General features: G+C 43.1%; 1 protein-coding gene across 6 annotated transcripts in view; it reads right to left on the bottom strand.

Annotated features, from left to right (window-relative positions):
* Window positions 1–19,307, bottom strand: part of CDHR3 (cadherin related family member 3) — a 64,419-nt gene that overhangs the window by 26,306 nt on the left and 18,806 nt on the right. For 4 of the 6 annotated variants that reach the window (XM_068930263.1, XM_068930271.1, XM_068930284.1 and 1 more), the window contains 8 exons: window positions 17,385–17,782; window positions 16,415–16,708; window positions 14,244–14,329; window positions 10,502–10,704; window positions 6,542–6,710; window positions 4,051–4,142; window positions 2,502–2,596; window positions 2,292–2,396 (listed from right to left, as the gene is read on the bottom strand). In XM_068930263.1, coding sequence (XP_068786364.1) covers window positions 2,292–2,396; window positions 2,502–2,596; window positions 4,051–4,142; window positions 6,542–6,710; window positions 10,502–10,704; window positions 14,244–14,329; window positions 16,415–16,708; window positions 17,385–17,386 — 1,046 coding nt within the window. In that variant the 5' untranslated portion in view covers window positions 17,387–17,782. The remainder of the gene's footprint in view (window positions 1–2,291; window positions 2,397–2,501; window positions 2,597–4,050; window positions 4,143–6,541; window positions 6,711–10,501; window positions 10,705–14,243; window positions 14,330–16,414; window positions 16,709–17,384; window positions 17,783–19,307) is intronic. The other 2 variants (XM_068930244.1, XM_068930277.1) reach the window with 2 other exon arrangements.

The following is a 19,307-nucleotide window of genomic DNA, read 5'->3' as shown; positions in this document are numbered from 1 at the left end:
CAAAAACGCCACCCCAAAATTCCTCCTGTCTCCAGCCGAAGGGGGATATGGGAGGGACAGCTCTGATGGGTTTGGTTCAGAGTAGGAACATCCGTGGGGGACAATCCCCTGCTGGGGAACCCCAGAATTGGCCTTCCTGCAAACAGCCCCTCTTTGCAGCCCCCCTGTGCTGACCAGGACTCCTGGGCCCAACCCAGGCCCTTGGCCTGTCCCCATCGCATCTCTTATGAAGAAGCAGGACATTTTCAAGCACATCACCCTAGCAGTGGGCGCTAGCCCAGCTGCACAGGAGTTTGGGCCACTTCCTATAGAGTCGTGTCGGGGCTGTGCCCTGTTGTCAATCTATCTGCATCCTGCCACTGCCTTTCCATAGGATAGCTCAAGAAGATCTTTTAGATACTGTAATGTAATGAAGAAGGAAGCATATGTTTGTTTTCTTGTCTTCTCCTTTATTTTCCACAGTACAAAAGTTTTCCATTCATTTTACAGCCAGATTTTCAAAAGGCTGAATGCCAATGCAGTGTTGTGAACAGCAAAACAGATGTGCTTGCATATACTATGGGAACAATTAAAAAGACCCCTGAAAATTTTGGTCTTGAAAGCTTTGATCAGGAGAAAATATAGAAAGTTTGCTAACTTGTCAAGTTTCCCCTACTTCCATCACAATACTAATTATTCGTGTCAGAAAATCCATAGCCCCAGTGTGCAGCTCACATTTTAGCACGGGAGAGGGGATACATGCACATAGTGAGGACAGCTCATGAAGTGTAATTGAATCTCAAGCTCTTTACAAACTGTTTGAGCTTCTCTTTTTGGCCTGTAGTGCCAGTAGAAATCCTGACTCCTAAAAGGGAGACAATTTAAACAAATACCAGGCATTATTTGTGCCACATGAGAACTAAGCCTTACGCCTTAGATGTCATGGATGCTGAAGTCACTGCAGCTTTCACTGGCTTGAATAAGTAGATAAATATTTAAAAGAGCTCCTTCAGCATTCCAGATGTAAGGATAAATAAACAGAAATGGCAATATTTGGAGGAAATAATCATTCTAGAACACATTGTGCAAATGTTGGCACTGGGACGCAGATTCCTCTGCTTGTAGCAGTACAGTAATATGGCGGTGCAAGCTGTTAACCTTTCCTTATTGATTATTCCAGCCATGAAGTTCAAGTATTAAATAAGTAGCAAAAAAACCCATATCTGTTTCTGATATTTCATTCGCCTGTTTCATCAGATTCTCCAGGCCTTTCCCCAGCAAGGTCCAGAACCTTGGCCTCAGCACAGCAGCTGTGCATCGCTCTGGCTCCCCAAAGCCCCCAGAAGTTTGCTCCAAACAGTGACTTAGAAGCCTCTAGGCATGGCCCGGGTGCTGCGCTGTCTCCTGCCCCCATTGCAGAGACGACAGGGGAGAAGCCATCATAACTATTCGCAGAAGGGACCAGCTAAGCCCTTGGACATCCTCAGGATCAGGGGACATAAGAAGGTGTCTTGAATCCAATTTAGTGTCTCATGCAAAGCAGCAAAGATGAATCAATAACGGAATCAGAACAAATCTTTAAGAATTCTGCTTGTCAGCCTCCCTCTTTGGAAACCACAGTCTGGGGTGCTTTCCCATGCAACATGGCCTGCGTGGCGGCGTAGGCATAGTTCCATTCTGCACATTTTCAGCTGTGTTCCTGATTCCAGCTAAAAGTCCATTAACCTCCAAAAGCTATTTCTGACTTGTGTGTTATAACACAACCATTTCCTGCTTATGACCCAGTAAGAGGTGGGAATGTTTCAGAGATGACTGGGATTGTTTACAAGTCTAAGTGTCTGGGAAGAAGAGGAAAAGAGATCAAAAGTGAGGCCTTTTTATGGCTAGACACTTCTGCATGAATAAACATCATTATGGTGAAATGAAGGGTATGCATGAAGGGTAAATTCTGTATGATTGTGTTCACATAGGGTGAAATTCACCTCTTTGCCTGAACTTGTCCAAAGGTCTTTGCATAGCTTTGACCTACCTAAATGCTAACAAGTACAATGAACTTGTTTGGCTTTTCTTGGCATGTGCGCGCAGCCTGGAAAACTAACAACCGTTACAAATAAAAATGAGAATAAGAAAGGGAAATGAGGGCAAAACCTTTCAGCAGGACACCAGGAATCATAACAAAATGAAAATACTGTTTTCAGTAGTACTTTGTTGTTATATTAGCTTACCCTTACATCACTCCCTACCATTGGTGCCAAAGCAGTAAAGCTGGGAAAACATCTACGTTTGGAACAAAACGGAAGTTTTTCACTCACGTGGTAAAGTAAGGTCTTTCATCATTGATGTTAATGATATTTATATTCACTGTTTTAGTAGAGCGGAGTCCTTCTGGATCTGTCGCTGTTATATTTAAAAAGTAACTGTTAAGTAAAACAAAACCAGAATCACTCTGTAAATACATAATGAATTTTTTCTCTGCCCACAGTGAGCAAACAGAAAGACTAATGCATAAAATAAATTCTCACCTATGTTGATCTTTCTCATAATCAAATTCTCTTTCAGAAAAAATGGCTCCACTTTCAAAGACTGAGAATGGCACTGATGCAGGGGCCAGCGAATACTGAAATTAAAAAAGCTATGAATTAGCTTTTTGTTTAGCCATCCCTCCATTTATTCCTTGCCTTGGAGAACGGGCCAAGTTATAGTACAGGATTTGTTGCAAAACGTTACGTAATGAAACATGCAGACATAGAAAATCCCCATCTGCAATGAGAATTTCACCCACGGGCTGTGAGCAGAGCCACCTCAAGGCTCCCGGAGAGGCAGGCAAAGGCCAGTTTTGCAGTGAGAGCAGAGCAGGAACCCGCAGGAGAGAAGGGAGCCAAGGGGCCGGGCTGGGGCATCGAGAGCCGCGCGCGAAGCAGCAAAGGTGCCCATAAAGTCTCAAGTGTGCAACATCAAAGGATCACCCACCATACAAGTAATGAGTCTGCAAAATCAACTGAGCAGATCTGTCCACGTGATACAACTTCTCTAGTGTTACTTTTTCGAAAAAAACAGGCGGTAAAGAGATCAGAGTGAAACCTCTTGCCTCCTGCAGTGACATATGTAATTGAAACTGTGAAAAAGTAGCTGTGCAATCGCAGTTCTTCTAACAATTTTTTGCCATGTAACCACTCTAAATTCCCTCTCTGGAACATTATTTTACCTGTTGTCCAGCATTGCTGTATTTTCAGCTTCTTATGATGTCTGAGATTTGGCAAAGATTGAAAGACCGGTGGAACTCGCTCTCAGTAATGAAGCAGAGCTGAATCCCTGGGCCTCTGCTTCCTTCCTGCCTAGCTCAAGCCCACGCTGCTTGGTGGTTTCACTGGGCAAAGCCTAAGTAAGGACTTCAAGGTAATTACTCGCCTGAATAAAGCTCCGCATTGAAGCCATATTTTCAGGTTCTGTTCTTGAACAGGAGGTCTTTTATAAAACAAAAGCCCACAAAGCCAAGCTGGGGAACTATTCTTAGGTAAGTGCAGTTACTTTTACCCTTTCTGCAAACCAAGTTATCACTTCCTAGAAAATTTTCCTGATATCAAGAGTATTTTCAGATCAGCTAACACATTTTCTTAACCGATGGTCACAGTTTGCCCTAGGATGGCCAAAAAAGCTGACATTCAGTTGCCTTGTAAGTGGTTTCCCTACTATCTCATTTGAAAGAATGGTCATTGCAACACAGAAGATTCAAAATGGCATTTATCTTTAGTCACTCTCGTGTACAAAAAGTGTTTTGGAAGCCATTTGCAAAAAAAGAGAGCCAATTGCTACTGTATCTCTGATCAGCTATATCTAACCGCCTTCACCATCTCTTAATCCTGACATGATGAGAACTTAAAAATATAATTCGTGTCCTACTGTTGAGGGTTGGTTTTCTTATATTATTATTTAAAATGCTTCCTTCTAACTGACTAAACCTTTTTCTGTGTTCCTGATAGGGAAGTTCCTTGTTGAAAGCTGCTGGCTATTAGGGTTTCAAATACAATGGATTACATTAACTCTTTTTTTTTTTTCTTTAATATAACTTACTTTGAGTTGGGCATTTTCAGGATCAGCTGCTTCGACTTGGTAAATAAATCCGGGTGGTGTTCTGCTTCCTTCCAAGATATAGATCACTACAGCTGCATGAACAGAAATATAGTCAGATAATCGGATAAGACTAAAGAACACGGCAGCAAACATGCTGACGCACCGAAGGTGTCCAGACGTATCACTGCCTGATGCGCGTTCTCACTTTACAAGTGTAATCCCAAAATTGCCACGGGAAAGAGCACAGATAGATACCCAAAAGATAAAAAAGAAAGCAACCAGGTATTCATAAGCAGGCGACTGTCACTGATAGCAGCTATACGGACCATGCCTCAGAGATAAAGACTGGTCATCACATATAGCCTGCCGCAAGCTGCCCATAAGGTATGGAGTAAAACAGTGCATATGGCCCACATACGCTTCTCTACATATGGATGGGGAGAAGGCAGCCCCCTGCCGGCCGCCTTTCTCGTTCACCCCCTACCCTGCCAGGACAGCCCAGCACCCTTCTTCTTCAGTCTTACTTTCCCCTTATGTCCGCAAGGTAAATAAATGGCAGATGGTCTGCGGTAACCTAAACTGTTACCTTATTAAGGGGACTAATTCAGTGCAAAGCGTATTTCTTTCCATATCAGGACTTAGGGCACCTGGGCTATCCTGCACTGCGTCACTGGCAACGTAAGAGCTTTCTTTGGGCATGGCAATTAACAGATCAGCTCTTTAGATCACATTATTTACTTCTTGCCCTTTCGTGTCTGCTGGACCTTGTGTTTCTGGACTATTAATTTCCAGTGTGACCCCTGCTGAGTGCTGCCTCTCATCCGAGCAGCGGGAATCCCAGAGCAGAGTAATGAGGATTCCCAGAGGACAACGATATGATATAAAGTTTAATGAGAGGGAGATGCTTTTTAGTAACCAATGAATGCGCAATTAGTGTTTAATTGTAGCTGATGCTGTTAACTAAAGCCATATAGTTAGACAGATCAGACATCTGCGCTCACCAATTTATGGCAGCTCTAGCTGAGAGTTAAGCTGATGCATTTATTTGTAACAAGCTCCCACGGAGAGGGTGTTTCATGCTGTGCCAGTCCCCTGAAGTGTCACAGTTAATTGTTATTAGATTCCAGCAGCACCCATGATATGCAAGACACCAGCTACACTAAGAGGATCACACAGCCTCTTCTTTCAGGGAAGATAATTTGCTTTACAAACCAAGTATCGTATGGAAGCAGGAATGTCAATGTGCTTAAGAGGCCTTGGTTAAACGGGCTGTGTTTCAGGAGGGCTGCGCTGAACCAGAGCAGCAGCAAAGGGTCCAGGGCATCAAGCCTACAGCCACACTGCGCTGCGACCTCCTCAAGGGCGACGAGCCCCAGCCCTAAATAACACTGGCCTAGTCCGTATTTAGGGGAGTTCAGCAGCCAGTTCTGAGTACATACCAGGAACCCATCACAGTTCAGTATTTTCAGACAGAAAATAAATTGTTCTGAATATTGAATTATTGAATGCTATTCTGTACAATACTGTTAGAGTATTAGCAAATACTTTAAACTTGCTCTCAATACCTTGCAAGTAATGGGTAAATTTTCACTCATTACCTGAACGTTCTGCCTGTATATGAACACATAATGAATATGTTATTATACTCTGTCACCTCATGCTACAATTTGTGCAGGCCCTCCTCAGTAGCAAATAAACAAGGTAAGATTGCTCGGAGAGGAAGACAATTATTCGCTATCCTTTCAATCGACAGTGTAGTCCTCTGCATTATCTCCCGCACAGCCTACAAGCCCGACACTGATGCCAGCCAGGGTTTGATACTTCAGCCTCACTCCTAACACTGCCAGAGCCTCTTCGGTATTGCACCTTCCCTGAATTATTTGCCTCTTTCCATTTTCACCATCATAAATCACAGCCTGTGAGATCTCACTTTTCAAACTGATTTTCCACTTATATCCTCATATGCAGGGGCAAATGCAATATATGGATGTAAAACATTGCCAGAGCATTATTTTTATTGTTTTTCCCCCCAAATTATTGCACGTGCACAACATACACTTCTTTAAATCTATCTTGCATCTCCAAATCAGTCCGGTGTTCAACAAACTACTGAAACGTCTACCCATGCTCAAATGGTTACATCTCTACCAATCTTCAAGTTTCTAGTACATACCTCTAGAGTACTTCATCTCATCAAAAAGACAACATAAATAACAGTTCCTTTTTGTTCTTCAAACATTTGAAAATGGTTAAATCATTTTTGGTCAAAGCTTCTGCAAAACTAAAAGGGCATTCCCAGAGACTAAGTACACAAGATTTTAGCTGAAAATAATGCTCTGATAAAAACAATGTCCTACCCCTCCCTCTTTTTCCTAAGGGAAAATGTTTAGGCCACTTTAACTACAGGCACTATTTGCAGTTATGTTTTATCTATCATCTCTGGTATCATCTTTTCAAGTGTTGTTCTTTTCAAATACTGCCATTATCTTACTTTGAAGTGCCATATTTCCTTGAAATACAGGAGATTCGTTTTTATCTGTTACTTGGACAGTCAGTGTGTTAAGGTCAGTTCTGCCATTTGTATCTTCAACAAAAATCTGTAAATCAAAGCTCTTTGGCATAGTTTCATAATCTAGGACAGGGTTTCCAGTGGTAACAACCTGAAACATAATAAATTATTATTAGCACATTATGCAAAAGATATAAGTTACAGTCTCTACAAGTGAATACCTGTAAATGGACAACTTCCTTCTGTAAGCAGTGAGCAGTATCATAGATCATCTTCTCTGTGCTGGCACAGTTCTTGACGAGGGCAGAAATGGCAGAAAAAGAGAATTGAAAGACTAAAATGTTGTGGCCCTCTGGACTGACTCAGGGACCTCCTGAGTAAGGAACAGTTTGAGAAGCAAAAAGCCTAAAAAGAGGTATGCTCCCTCACAGGGAAGGCTTTGCCCTCAAGGCCTGAGGTACGTCTCGTGCTCCCCTGCTCCAAGTCCTGACCTTTCCCCCCTAAAGCTCCAGCAGAGCTGTCACGAGACTGCAAACCAGGAGAAAGACCTGCTGGGCACAAGCACAGCTTCGCTGTTTCAGGGAGAGTTAGGAGCTGGGGACAAGGCCTTTTACTTATCCTACGGAGCATTATGGGCGTTTGGCATTTAGGGTGAGTCCAGAGCAATGGCAGGATGCCAGAAGTTGCATGCCATCAACCTCACTGCTGCAACTAATAAAGAAATCAGCCCTTCCCACTCTTGGACTAGAACAGAGAAGGCGGCTGTTAAAACTGCTGTGAGCAAAAATTTTCTGAAGCTTGAACACCAGTAGCAGGGTGTTGCAGGACTGGAGAGGAGGAAGCACTGAGGCTCACAACAGCCCATGTGACAGGGAGCGTGTTAGTGTATTCACAACAGTGCAGAACAGAGGAGTCTGGAGAGGATATAGAAGGGGAAGGATGACATAAATCCTTCATTTTAGCTGCGATGGCATGGCCAGAGGACAAATGCAAAAGTGGTGTCAGCAAAATTAGAAGACGGAAGCCAAAACAGAGCCAGTTAATGGAGACAACTGGAGGAGAGTGAGCCGCGTCACACGCTTTTTTTGGCTTCTGGTATGTAAAATAGCTGATCTCTGGGACCCTGTGGATCTCTTTGTTACAATACCCCAGAAGACAGTCACCATTACCTGGATCATCTCTCCCTGTCCTTAACTGTGCAGATAAAAGTTCCCCATAAAAGTGACTCTGACTCAGAAAACCCTCCTACAAAAAGCTTGCAACACTGATGGAGAAGGTTACTCTCCAGAATGAATGTTTACTGGAAAACTAAATGTACTAAACAGATTCAGTGAATTCAGAATGAGAAACTGTGTGGATTTTTAGCAGAAATGACGTGCTCTGGAGACCACTCCTCCGATTCACAGCTAAGTATTTTCACTGGTGTTGTAACTACAGCCAGACTGCCTAAATCACATCTTTTATCCTCCTTTGTAGAGACCTTGCATATGAAGCGAATCCAGATTTTCTCTTTTCTAGACTGTGGGAATGGGCCACAGCTTATCTTACCTCGAGGCAGGAGCAATGCTTACTTATAAAGTCAGCACTGCGTGCACTTGAAGGAGCTGTAGACTTAGTAAAAGGGAGTCTAGAGTCACCCCATAACTATCTATCCTATCTGACATGCAGGTCGCCATGGTCCTGTGCCTGCTCTGCTGCACTGGAGGTTGGAAACAGTCACTGAAGGCTTGCTAGTCCCTGCTCCCGCCTTTGCTCCCAGGCCGCAGAGTGAGGGCTGCACCAGTAGCAGCAACAAGGCAGCTTCAGGCAGCAGGAAATTGTCACTCATTCAGTGTATCTTCTCTGCATGGGATTCTTAAAACGAGAGTAAGGTGAGGAGGAACATGCAGGGCTCAGATCTCGGTGACTGTGACATTCTCAGAAATCCCAGGACACATCAAGAAATGTGGTGTTGCCTAGGCTTGTTGCCACAGGAAAAATAGCCTTAGCAAACACAGAGGAACCTGTGCTAACGGGTACTTTGCTAATCTGCAAACCCATAATTCATAAATGGAAAATTGTCTTTTTCTATATTGCAGCAAGATTTAACGGTAGTAGATAAAACTGAGGCATCTCATTACTGAATCACATATCTTTGACAAAATGTGGCACTGATCTGCTACAAAGTAGCATAAATAATTAAAAGTAACAATGCTCATCAAATAAATGAACTAAGCACACTCATAAAAATTTATCCTTGCCTTATGAATTGAATATGCTTCCTCAGCTGCTAATTCACAGAATTTGTATGCAGTTTTCTTTATGAGTTTCTCAAGATGGATCTGCACGGAGCCAGCCTGTTTCTTCCAGTCCTTCGAGTGAGTTAGGAAACCCTGAGAACAGCTACGGTTCAAGCAAGGCACACAAAGTCCCCACAGGCCATTCTGATGATGGGGCTGTGGTCTGAAATGAAGACTAGCCGGCATTTTGGAAAAACTAGTCTGTAGCCTACAGCTGTCTTGGCTACTCCTTTTCATTCTCGTGTTGTCTCTCTGAAAAAAATCAAGGAGTCAATTTCTATCTATTTTCAGGTTCTTCTTCCTCCAGATTAACTTCTCAGTCCCATTCACCAAGCAGTAACACGAATGCTTGTGTTGCACAGGCTAGAGATGGCACAAGCAGAGATGAACAAGTAGCTATAGAAAAGGTGGTGCAGAGGGCTGTATTTTGCAGCAGAAGGGATAGCTTTCATTCAGAATGCCAAAACACAGTCTAGGAAGGGAGTTCCACACTGCAAGTTCTCTAGCAGCGAAGCTGGTTTAGCTCCTCCATCCAGTCTGTCTGTTACCTCCTTTCAGCTGAGCCAGGTCAAGTGTTTGTCTGGCCATGTTCCTATGCTTGACAAGTAAGAAAAGACTTTTTGGAGACTTTTTTGATCAAGGTCATGTCACTGATGTGGTTTGGAAAGCAGCTAAAGAAACAGGCATAGCAGAGCGTTGGAATCTGCTGGGAGGCAGAAGCACGGGAGCACGTGCATCTCCCTCCCACCAGGCAGGTTGTACCAACGAGCTGCAACCCCCTTGGCATCACAGTCCTACTTTCCCCTAAATGTTCTTTCTAAAATATCAGCAAAGAGAGCGAGAAAGGTCATGTATCAGGTCTGTGAAAACCAGAACTCCTTGGGAACACCCAGGGAAATTAATCCAAATTAATTTTTTAAGATACTACTCAGTGTCTACCAGTACGTTCTAATGACTCTCTTCAGTGCCACTGTTCAGGCTCAGTCATACAAGCGAGTTACAATGGGATGACAAGTTATCACACACATGAACGCTCAGCGCAATGAAAAAGGCCTGAGCTGATAGAACTGGCTTTGCATTTGCCATGGGAGAAGTGCACACAAATGGACAGAAATAGATCGCAGCGTGTGGAAGTGTGATAACTTGTTACCTCACGATCGCTTTCTCATGTATCACAACCCTGACGCGGAATTAAATGTGGCTTTGATCTGACTCAGCTAACTACTTTGGAAGTGAATCAAATCCACTTCAGTTCCAGATGAGAGTGGCCGAACAGAAGCTGTGTATGGCTTTACTAATGCACTTTAAATTCACAGTTACTTCATACAAATTAAGTTGAAAAAGTATGGACAAGCCCTCTAAGCAGAATCAGGCCCTGTATGTTCTTTTTAACCTCAGGTTTTCTAGAAAATCACATTTTCTATCACAGAACAAATGGAATTATTATGATCTGTGGCTTTCCGCCCAGATGCAACTAAAAATTGTAAGCACTAGTGCTACTCATTTGTCATACCTATTACAGCATAGCCAAATACTACCACAGTCTGCTTTTGCTACTCTTTTCTGATTAAAAGAGGAGTCACTGTGTGCCACCAGTTCTCAATAATCCAGGAAACATCAGTTTACATGACTGAACACTGCTCAAACTAGACATAAAACTCACCCTGTATGCAAGACCTCCTATGGGTGTAATATCAAAAGCTTTTGTAAGTGGATTTGAATTTATGATGGTAGGATGTATTGTAACAGCTTCAGAAGACAATGGAGAAACAGTTACATTAAAGGTATAAACTGAAACACCAGCTGGTGCGTTTTCTTCCACGGTGCTTGTTGCAGGTAGACCCCTAAGCAGCTGGATTCTTCTTCCTGCAAGATGAAAATGAATGTAAAATTACCTCTGGGAAGCTTAGGCTAGCAGGAGCACACAGCTTGTGCCAAGAGCTGCCGTCACTGAGCACAAAATGACCTGCTTCTCTCTTTGCTTACGAATGGTGGCATTGCACTCTAGTAAATCCAGAGCCAATGGCAAAGGAGTCAACCGTTTCTCTAATTCGGTCCTATACTATTGTCATCCACAGTGGTTGATGCCAAAGTAGCACTGTTACTGCGTTGTTTGCCTTCAGATATCCCTACGTATAGTCGTAAAAAACAAAAAAACATAGTAGGTTTCTATTATTCAGTTTCACCCGCAGTGCTAATTACTGCCTCTACGCCCTCGTCACATCAAAAAGCACTTTGAATCCCCTGGGTCAGGGTGGCTAAAGAAGTGATCATCTCTGTGAATTATGCCATCTGCAGAGCCAGTTTCCATGTTTTCCCTCTTCTTATTCCTTCTAGCACAGCTATGTGTGTGCCTGGTTCATGAGCAGTGTGAGTTAGTAGCAGCTTTTGGGTTTGAGCCGTTGCATCTTCTGCTGTGAGCCTAGAAGACGAGCAGTCCCTTCCTTGGAGTAGACACAGGCTAGCAAAGGCCAGGTGTGGTTCAAAAGTGCCTGGAAACAGCCCAGGGCCCTACAGCAGCCAGTGGCCTTGCGTGAGCTCCTTGCTACTCAGTCAGCTCTCTGGACTCTGTGAGAATAAATCTCTGCTTGCTCTGCTGTTTATTTTGGCGGGGTTGTTATTTTTCTAATGGGCAGTAGTGCTTCACCTTGTGAAGAGTGCCTAGACGATGCAAATCAGGACAGCTTTTAGGGCATGTCCTGAGACAACATCTTAGTAACCTCACATCCCTAAATGGACAGCGTACCTCAGTAGGAGAACAGACTTGACTGAGAGTTATATTGCTTGTGGGGCTTTGCTAGCTTGTCCAACACAATCCTGTGAGCCAGGACTGAGGCAGATACTCCTCAGTCAAGGGACTGACTAGCTGAGCTGTTCCTACACCACCACCTGCTGTAGCAAAAATAACAGGAGTTTTTATCTTTGCTGGGCAGCCTCAAGGTAAAAAGCTACTGCTGGAACTAGATAGAGTGAGGCCATTAGGGCTGCAGCATGTTTCCACCTGGGTGTCCTGGATGCTCAACCCAGAGCTCAGAGACGTAATGCTGAGAGAGAATCTGTTCCTTTCTAGTACCTCCAGGCAGTGGGACAGACCTGCTTCCCTCTCCCTCTTCTCCTCGAGTAGCTGGGGAAGGGTGACCAACATAAGCTACCAAAGAGGCACTCCCTAATTGCCGTCTCTCCAACAGCACCAGGATCTTTAATCTGCAGGAGGAAAGTTCAGTCCCAGTGCTCTTCTATTTGAAGAAGCCTTGGTGACTTTTGCTCCAAATTCTCCAAAAGCTTGTTTTCCTGCATCTTTAGCAAAATTTTGGAGCATTTTAGGGACAGATCACATATGGCTCTTGTGTGACAGATACTATCCCTATTAGTGGACTCCAAAATAATTGCTCCCCATAGGACCAGAGAAGAGTTTGGACCCCAGTGCCTTTGCTTCATCAGATAGCAAAACTAATTAACAGTAGATGAGTCAATGAGACAAAGCATGGGAGTCCCATGGTCCACTTCTTCCTCCATTCTACCCCAGGAAGCACTGCTTCTCGCAAGGTTTCCTGGAGTACTTCTTACAACAGCACAACTCTATCACACACCTCAAGGTCCTTTTCTCACAGCTAGCAAGATTTCACACCCTGAACATGGGGAGGAGAAGGGGGAACTATGTAGGCCCTGGTCAGGTAACGGGCCGTACTAGGCTGCAGAGGAAGATTTTGCCTCGGGGGAGACTCTTGGTTCCTTCAGTAACAGACAGGCCTGCAGCCTTGCCTGGGAGCTTCTCCCCAGGGGCCTCCAGGACCCCATGCTCCAGGCACAGCTGGTCCACACAGCCGGATGGGTTGATTCTGGCATGTGTGAAAAAAAGGCTTTGGAGGTAGCCTGTCAGTGGGTGAGGTACAGGCTAGGATGTGGGAGGCTGTGAGATGGGAACCACCTTTACAGGGAGGTAAATCTGAACCGGTCCCACTGACACCTCCATAGGATTGATTTCAGCTGAGTCATGACTGATTTACGTCAGTGGAAGCAGGGCCCAGCAAAGGATTACGCTTTTATCAATGTTCTTAAAGATTCTGAAAAACATCATCAACAAAAATCACCCATGCAAATCAGACTGAGCCAAGACGAGCTTCTGGGGATACATTTCCATAAGTGGATCTGAACTTTTAATGTAATCTCCTGTTGATAGGACCTTACGAATCCAGTTGTCTCAGCAAGCCACTGTTTATTAATGAAAATCATTTAAAAATCAATGAAATAATTTATCACATTTTTCAAATGGCTGCAGAAAGAAAAGAGTTTCTATTTTCATAAAACCTCTAGAGTTTTCATTGACTGTTTATTCAGGATTTTTCTTTCTATATCATAAATTCTTACTGCTTGCTCATTACTTTTTAACTGAAATTTTTGGTGCTTCATCTACACGCCTTCTTCTTCCACACAATTTTACAAAAGCCCTCCCTCCGTATTCACAAGTCCTTGGTTACCTCCTTACTTCAGAGAACAAAACATACCTGAAGCAATTTAATATCCTATTTATCAGAATTACCAACCCCAAACATTAACAAATTATGAGCCCATGATAAAGAAATCATGAGATTGACTTTGAAAAGTGTAGATATTTAAGTCTTGTTTGGCTGTGATTTGTTAGTCTTTACAGTATGCTTGAGTCACGTCTTCAAGCTTTTCTCTCTCTGCAAGCATGCGGGTTAGAAGAAAACTGTTTTCCCAGGAAAGCTGAGATTCGCACGCAGTCTCCTGATCACAGTTTTGGGCTATCAGGGAAAAACATCAAATATTGAGAGGTTCCTGAGAGCTGGCAGAATTCTTTCAGTGCCTTGAAAGCAACATGACCCTACAGGCAATATGAAGTGCTCCGAGTGCCATGCGCAGATTGAAGTTTGAAGATGTACTTTAAGTTACTAACATATGCACATCCTTATTGGCAAACCTTCCAGGTTTTTACACTGAGCAAAGATAACAGTATTTCCTTACTAATATCCTCCACAAATGTTTTTCTCTGTGTGTGTGTGTGTGTGTGTGTGTGTGTTTGTGTTATTTCATCAAATACTAATGTTATCAATATTTGAAAGGAGAATGCTTGCGTATTAATATTAGATCTGGTTTCTTGGAGAACTGACCTCCTTTCCTACTCCAACACCATCACACTGAGCAGTGGATATTGCACACTGAAGTGCCTCATCCAGCAGAGTGTCTTAGGGAGGGAGGAAGTTCTCTTCTTTATTGTACTGCTGTAACCACAGAACTCAAATCTATTTCAGTAAGAAAATAATTGTTTCTTGATTTTTTCCATCCGTGTCTGATCCCTAAATATGTATTATAAAGCTCCCAAGAGAAAGTACAACAGCCAACAGTGCTCTAATTTTAGCAATGTAACGAAATCATGTTCTTACCAGATATTACTCGCAGCGAAATGAAGAGAAGGAGCATGTTCTTCATCGTCCTTATGACCCTGTCCTTCACGTCCCCAAGATGCAAACTGAAGGAAGAACATGATATGTTTTCCCTAGTTTACATCAGCTCCACCCAAATTCTTCCTCTTTATCATGTTGTTGAGTGAGAAACCAAACAAAGGAGCTGTGTCTCTAAGGGAGTTTCGAAACACGGTCAGCTTGTTTGCTCGTCAGAGCACCGCTCCTTGCTAACACTCCATCTGCAGACCTGAGCCACACTTGAGAAGACAGTCATCAGCAGTTCTTTCACTGCAAACATCTTAGTTATGAAGCTTTATGCAAAGACTCTAGTAAGTTCCAAATCTGCAAATATAGTGTCACTTTCATAGCTCTGGCAAATGGGGCGCTCTCTTCACAGACCAGAATGAAGTACTTGTGCCTTCTTTCTTACACCAAGAGCCTGAAGTTTTCCCATTTGCTCTGGGTATCAGAGTTATTCAGACCACACACTCTACCTATCTGCAGGTGAGATTGCAGCTGATGTACAAAACAAAGTTAGCTTCACTGTAGCTGTCTCAGGAACCAACAGCAGTCAAACAGCGTGGACCACAATGCAAAATGTACCTTCTCCCTTAGATTAGGTATTTAGACAGCTAGCCCACAAGCTGCCCATGCAACCTTTTTTCCCTTGTACCTAAGGGCAGGCCTAGCATTTTTCAGTGGAGCATCATATGGCGATGGCACTAATAGTGGAATTGGCTGCATCTGCATCAGCTCATAGAATAATTTAGGTGTTGGAAGGGACCTCTGAAAGTCATCCAGTTAAACATCCTGCTCAAAGCAGGTCAAATTAGATCAAGTTGCTCAAGGATTCGTTTAGTTGTATCTTGAACATCTCCACAGAAACTTACCGGCTCTGCTAGGAGGTAGGATTTACTAATTCAGGTTTAACCCAACTCTGAAGAAACCACACTGATTTGTAAGGTAAGCTAGTATCTCTGGATGGTTCTGCATGACATCCTGTAGCTGTGCCGGTGACTGACGCCATTTCAGATAGCTCTGTCCTGCCTGCCTGTGCTTTGCGTAGGATAGGCATGCTAATTGAACACGCCGAACATGAACCGCTATCTTAACACTGGGGCAGGCATTGGTTATGCTGGCTGCCTGTACACCTTTAAACTGTAGTATAGATATACCTTGGAGGATTTTGCTAGTATAACGAAACTGGAAAAGATGCATTAGTAAAACCGACTGGTAGGGCCTGAGCCTTATGTATATATCTGATACCGGTTTGGGGAATCAGGAGAAATACTCATTTGATGGTTGACCTTCATCTATTTAAGAGCACTTCTAGGGCCTTGCCAAAGGTAGATGCAGCCTTGATCTAAAAGTGTATATTGCCACATCGTATCATCTGGCAGAACACAATACATCAACCTGCAGTACTGAGGAAGCTAATCTTCCAATGTTCCAGGAAATGTGTGCCTAGACCTTATGTTAGTAAAAAAAAATATGGGAAAACTCGCCATTAAATGGTGACCAGGTTGTCGCCCAGCCCCTCATATGCGTTTCCTGGGTCCACAAAGAAGTTTTTCATCCGAATGGACATCCAACAAAGATGAAGCCTGTGTGCACGGACATGAACCAGGCTTGTACAATAAGCTTGTAATCTTTTACTAATTACCAGGATACTGTAAAACTGCTGCTGGCCTTTTACCTCTTTTTAGTTGCAATGTACAGTCTATCTTCTGAAATAGCCAGGCCTTCCTCAGAGCTCAGAGGTCACAATTTTTTGTCCTTAATTTTATTTCTCTTACTTCTTAGGCCTTTCTCTTCTTTCTTTTTTCTTTTTGTCTATAAACACATATTTCAGCCTTTTTGTTTTGATCTTCCCTCATCTGAGAACCCACACAGATCTATTGTCAGCAAGTGTCCAGTGACCATACACATAAATCTGCACAATCAAACCTTTCGTATTTTCTGCCAAAGATAAAAGCAAGTTGGTACCTGGACTCCTGTGACACCACAGAAGGATATGGGAGACGTGGATGGCAAAGGCATTTGGAATACATGCGTGTGTAAAACACTAGCCTTTCCTCAGCTTCACCTTCTCTTAGTGCAATAGGTAATTGGTTCAGGTGCTATGTGCATATCCACAGGGTAGTTAATACCTATTTTCTCTCTGAATATGTCTCCAGGTTTTCCAGGTGTCAATGATAAGTCTCAGTTTAGAGATGACCACAGAGGTGATGAGGAAGATGACAGGAGAGCCAAGTGTAGCCTGTGGTGAGGGAGGAGAGGGTAGACAAAAGGGCAGCGCAGGCAGGAGGAGCATGTAGGATCGGAAAGGGCTCTGGCTCCTTCCTCTTCCTTCGGTCACTGCCAGCATCTCTGAATACCTCTTTCCAGTCCCTCTTTTCTTACATTCCTCTGCTGCATTGATTTGTGTGGTTCTTTGAGTCCTCCTGCCAGGTTGCGAGGTGAAAAAGACGCCAGAGTTAAAAGAGAGCCCAGACCAGGGAGAAAATCAAGTAGAAATAAGTTTAATCACTTTGTCAAATATAGCACTGCTTAGGAACAGGTAAGTAAAGAAAAAGTTAGCAAGGTAGGATTTCACTGGTGATGATGGCAACAGCAGCTCTGTGCTGCACGAAGGACACGAATGAGATTTCTGGGGATACAAAGCAGCTAGACGAAAGAGGTCACAGGCATTGCAAGCAACAGTACAACTCAGGAGTTTCCAGGAAAACCAGAGGGAGGAAAAAATTAATTGGAGCAGATGGAAAGGTCAAGAAAGGAGCTAGCTTTTTAATCCGTTCTTATTTTTCAAGACCATTTGAAACCTGGGTATTTTAGAGTACTGCAGAAACACTGCTAGAGGATCAGGAAAGACAGAGAATGTGAGAGAAAGATGCCTCAGAAGAAATTAAGGAGTTTTGTTTCCTGGGGAAAGACCAAGGGCTTGGAGCGTGAGAAACCACACTGGCAGTTGGGTTGGGATGCACAGAAAAAGAATACAGGAAACTGCGGAAATTTGGTGGGACAGAGCAGAACTTGACATGCAAACTTTCTATTGCCTGTCCTCAAGTGAGTGAGGAGGGATTTTAACAGATGCCAGCTTCAGAGAAGTGGTACACTTACATAACAAAATGTGCAGGCTCAGAACATAAATCTTTTTTCTATGCATTTCATTCTCAGTTGACTTCCAGTCTATCAATGGAAAAGAAATGTTCTCTTCCTTTTCAAATGCATCAGAGGTTCACAACATAATTTTCCCATTAATGGCTATTTCAGCTAGACTAGTGGCACTCTTTTGCTTAGCCACTCACAGGAAAGGAGACATCTTGCTCTCACTGTGATTATTACCCTCCAAAAATTAAGCAGCCTAAGGAGAGTTTAGGCTCTCCTGACCCAGCCTCTGCCCCAGTATTTATTACTGTTATTCCACTAATTAAATTACCTAGACTGTTGGTTTTCATTTTCCTCTTCTTCCTCGTTAAACAGCACAACTTCTCCATCCGCTGCCTTGGTAACCTTTCCTAAAATATTAAAACAGCACTTCAGCATCCTACACCAAAAACTTCTGCACCATTTCATTTAATTTCTTAGCTAAAAGCTTCCTCTGCATCATTTCTGAGTAACAAGCAAACTAAAAGTCACGTGTAGAGTCCAGGCTACCTTAATCTCACCTAAAGTGATCCCAGTTTAGCAAGTTTAGTGCCTGAACCCATGCAACTATGTCAAAAAGTCCCAGACACTATCTATCTGGGCCATCTAGCATTGACCTGTAGACACCTAAATCCACTAATCACCTCCTTGATAACTAACCTGAGGTGCCTGTTACTAAACACTTTGACCCCATCAACTTTTTGGGTTTAAGTAGAGAACAGCCTAAAATCTGGGTAAGCACATACAGAAGCCTGAAAACACAGCTGCTGTCAGTACCAAAAACAAGTTCTTTCATTGCTCCAGGGGTAAGAGTGTTTGCCAAAAAAAGAAGGAATCCTACGAGTCTGTCTTGCTTCATTTACCATTTCCAAGGAATGTGAGCCCTTACTTTAGGAGGACTGGGGTATACAAGGCATTAAGACAGGCGAGATTTTCTGAACCTTCCCATACCTTCTGCTCCATCTTGCCTGCTCAGCCTCTGTCTTCCTTTCTGTTGTTGCAATAACAAATGTGAACTGAGGCAGATAAGTACAAGGACAGGTTTAGCACATGAGTTCAAGAAGGCTCCAGGTGTGCTTGAATCCTCTCTAAAGAGAGGTTAGGTGACTTCTCCAAGGCCACATAGAAAGCCTAGCAGAGCCAAAGTACTTGTTCCTGATCCCGAGCTCAATTGTGCCAACTGCAGGACACCATGAACGTTAAAGTACATTGCTACCAAATAACTTTCTCTCTACGAAGTTTTTGTGCTGCTTTAAAATATTATATATCTTCAGTTTTAACATAAAATGAAATTCAATATTCATTTGCCTGTGCAAAATGTGTACATTCAATGCCTGTAAGGCATGCCTTCCCTTGTCCATATCAGTCATTTTGAATTTGTTGTTTGAATTTTAACCATGTGGTTTGTCTATAAGTATAAAGGTCCAGTGCAAGTAAAGATCCAGTGAAAAACGCAGAGGCCAGTGAAGCCTTCTTTCAGAGCATGCGATACTGGATCAGGGCCTGAGCCCATGTGGTAATACCTTGTACCTCATGATACAGTTATTTACTGCATATTACAAGTTTGTCTGTTATTGTAATTGCTTGGCCACCTGAGCTGATTGGTAAATGTATAAACAAGGACTTGAAGTAGCAGATGATGCAAATGCAACAAGAAAGAATGCTCTGGACAAATATGGGTACAGAAACGCTGAGGTTTCTATGTACACAACGTGATGCACTTCACCTAGTCAAATATTTTAATATACCACCAAGAACTACTTAAACAGGCACCTGCAACATGAAACCTACTACATTTTGTATATTTTATTCAGCAAAGGGGATTTGCTTATATTTAGCATAAGTGACTTCACATTTTAGCACAAATAATAGAATATTTTTATTGCCAATGGGAAA

This window comes from Struthio camelus, chromosome 1 (genome assembly GCF_040807025.1).
Source record: "Struthio camelus isolate bStrCam1 chromosome 1, bStrCam1.hap1, whole genome shotgun sequence".
NCBI classification, from domain to species: Eukaryota; Metazoa; Chordata; class Aves; order Struthioniformes; family Struthionidae; genus Struthio; species Struthio camelus.
Note: the sequence above shows the minus strand (reverse complement) of the source record. Positions and strands in the feature narration are given on the sequence as shown.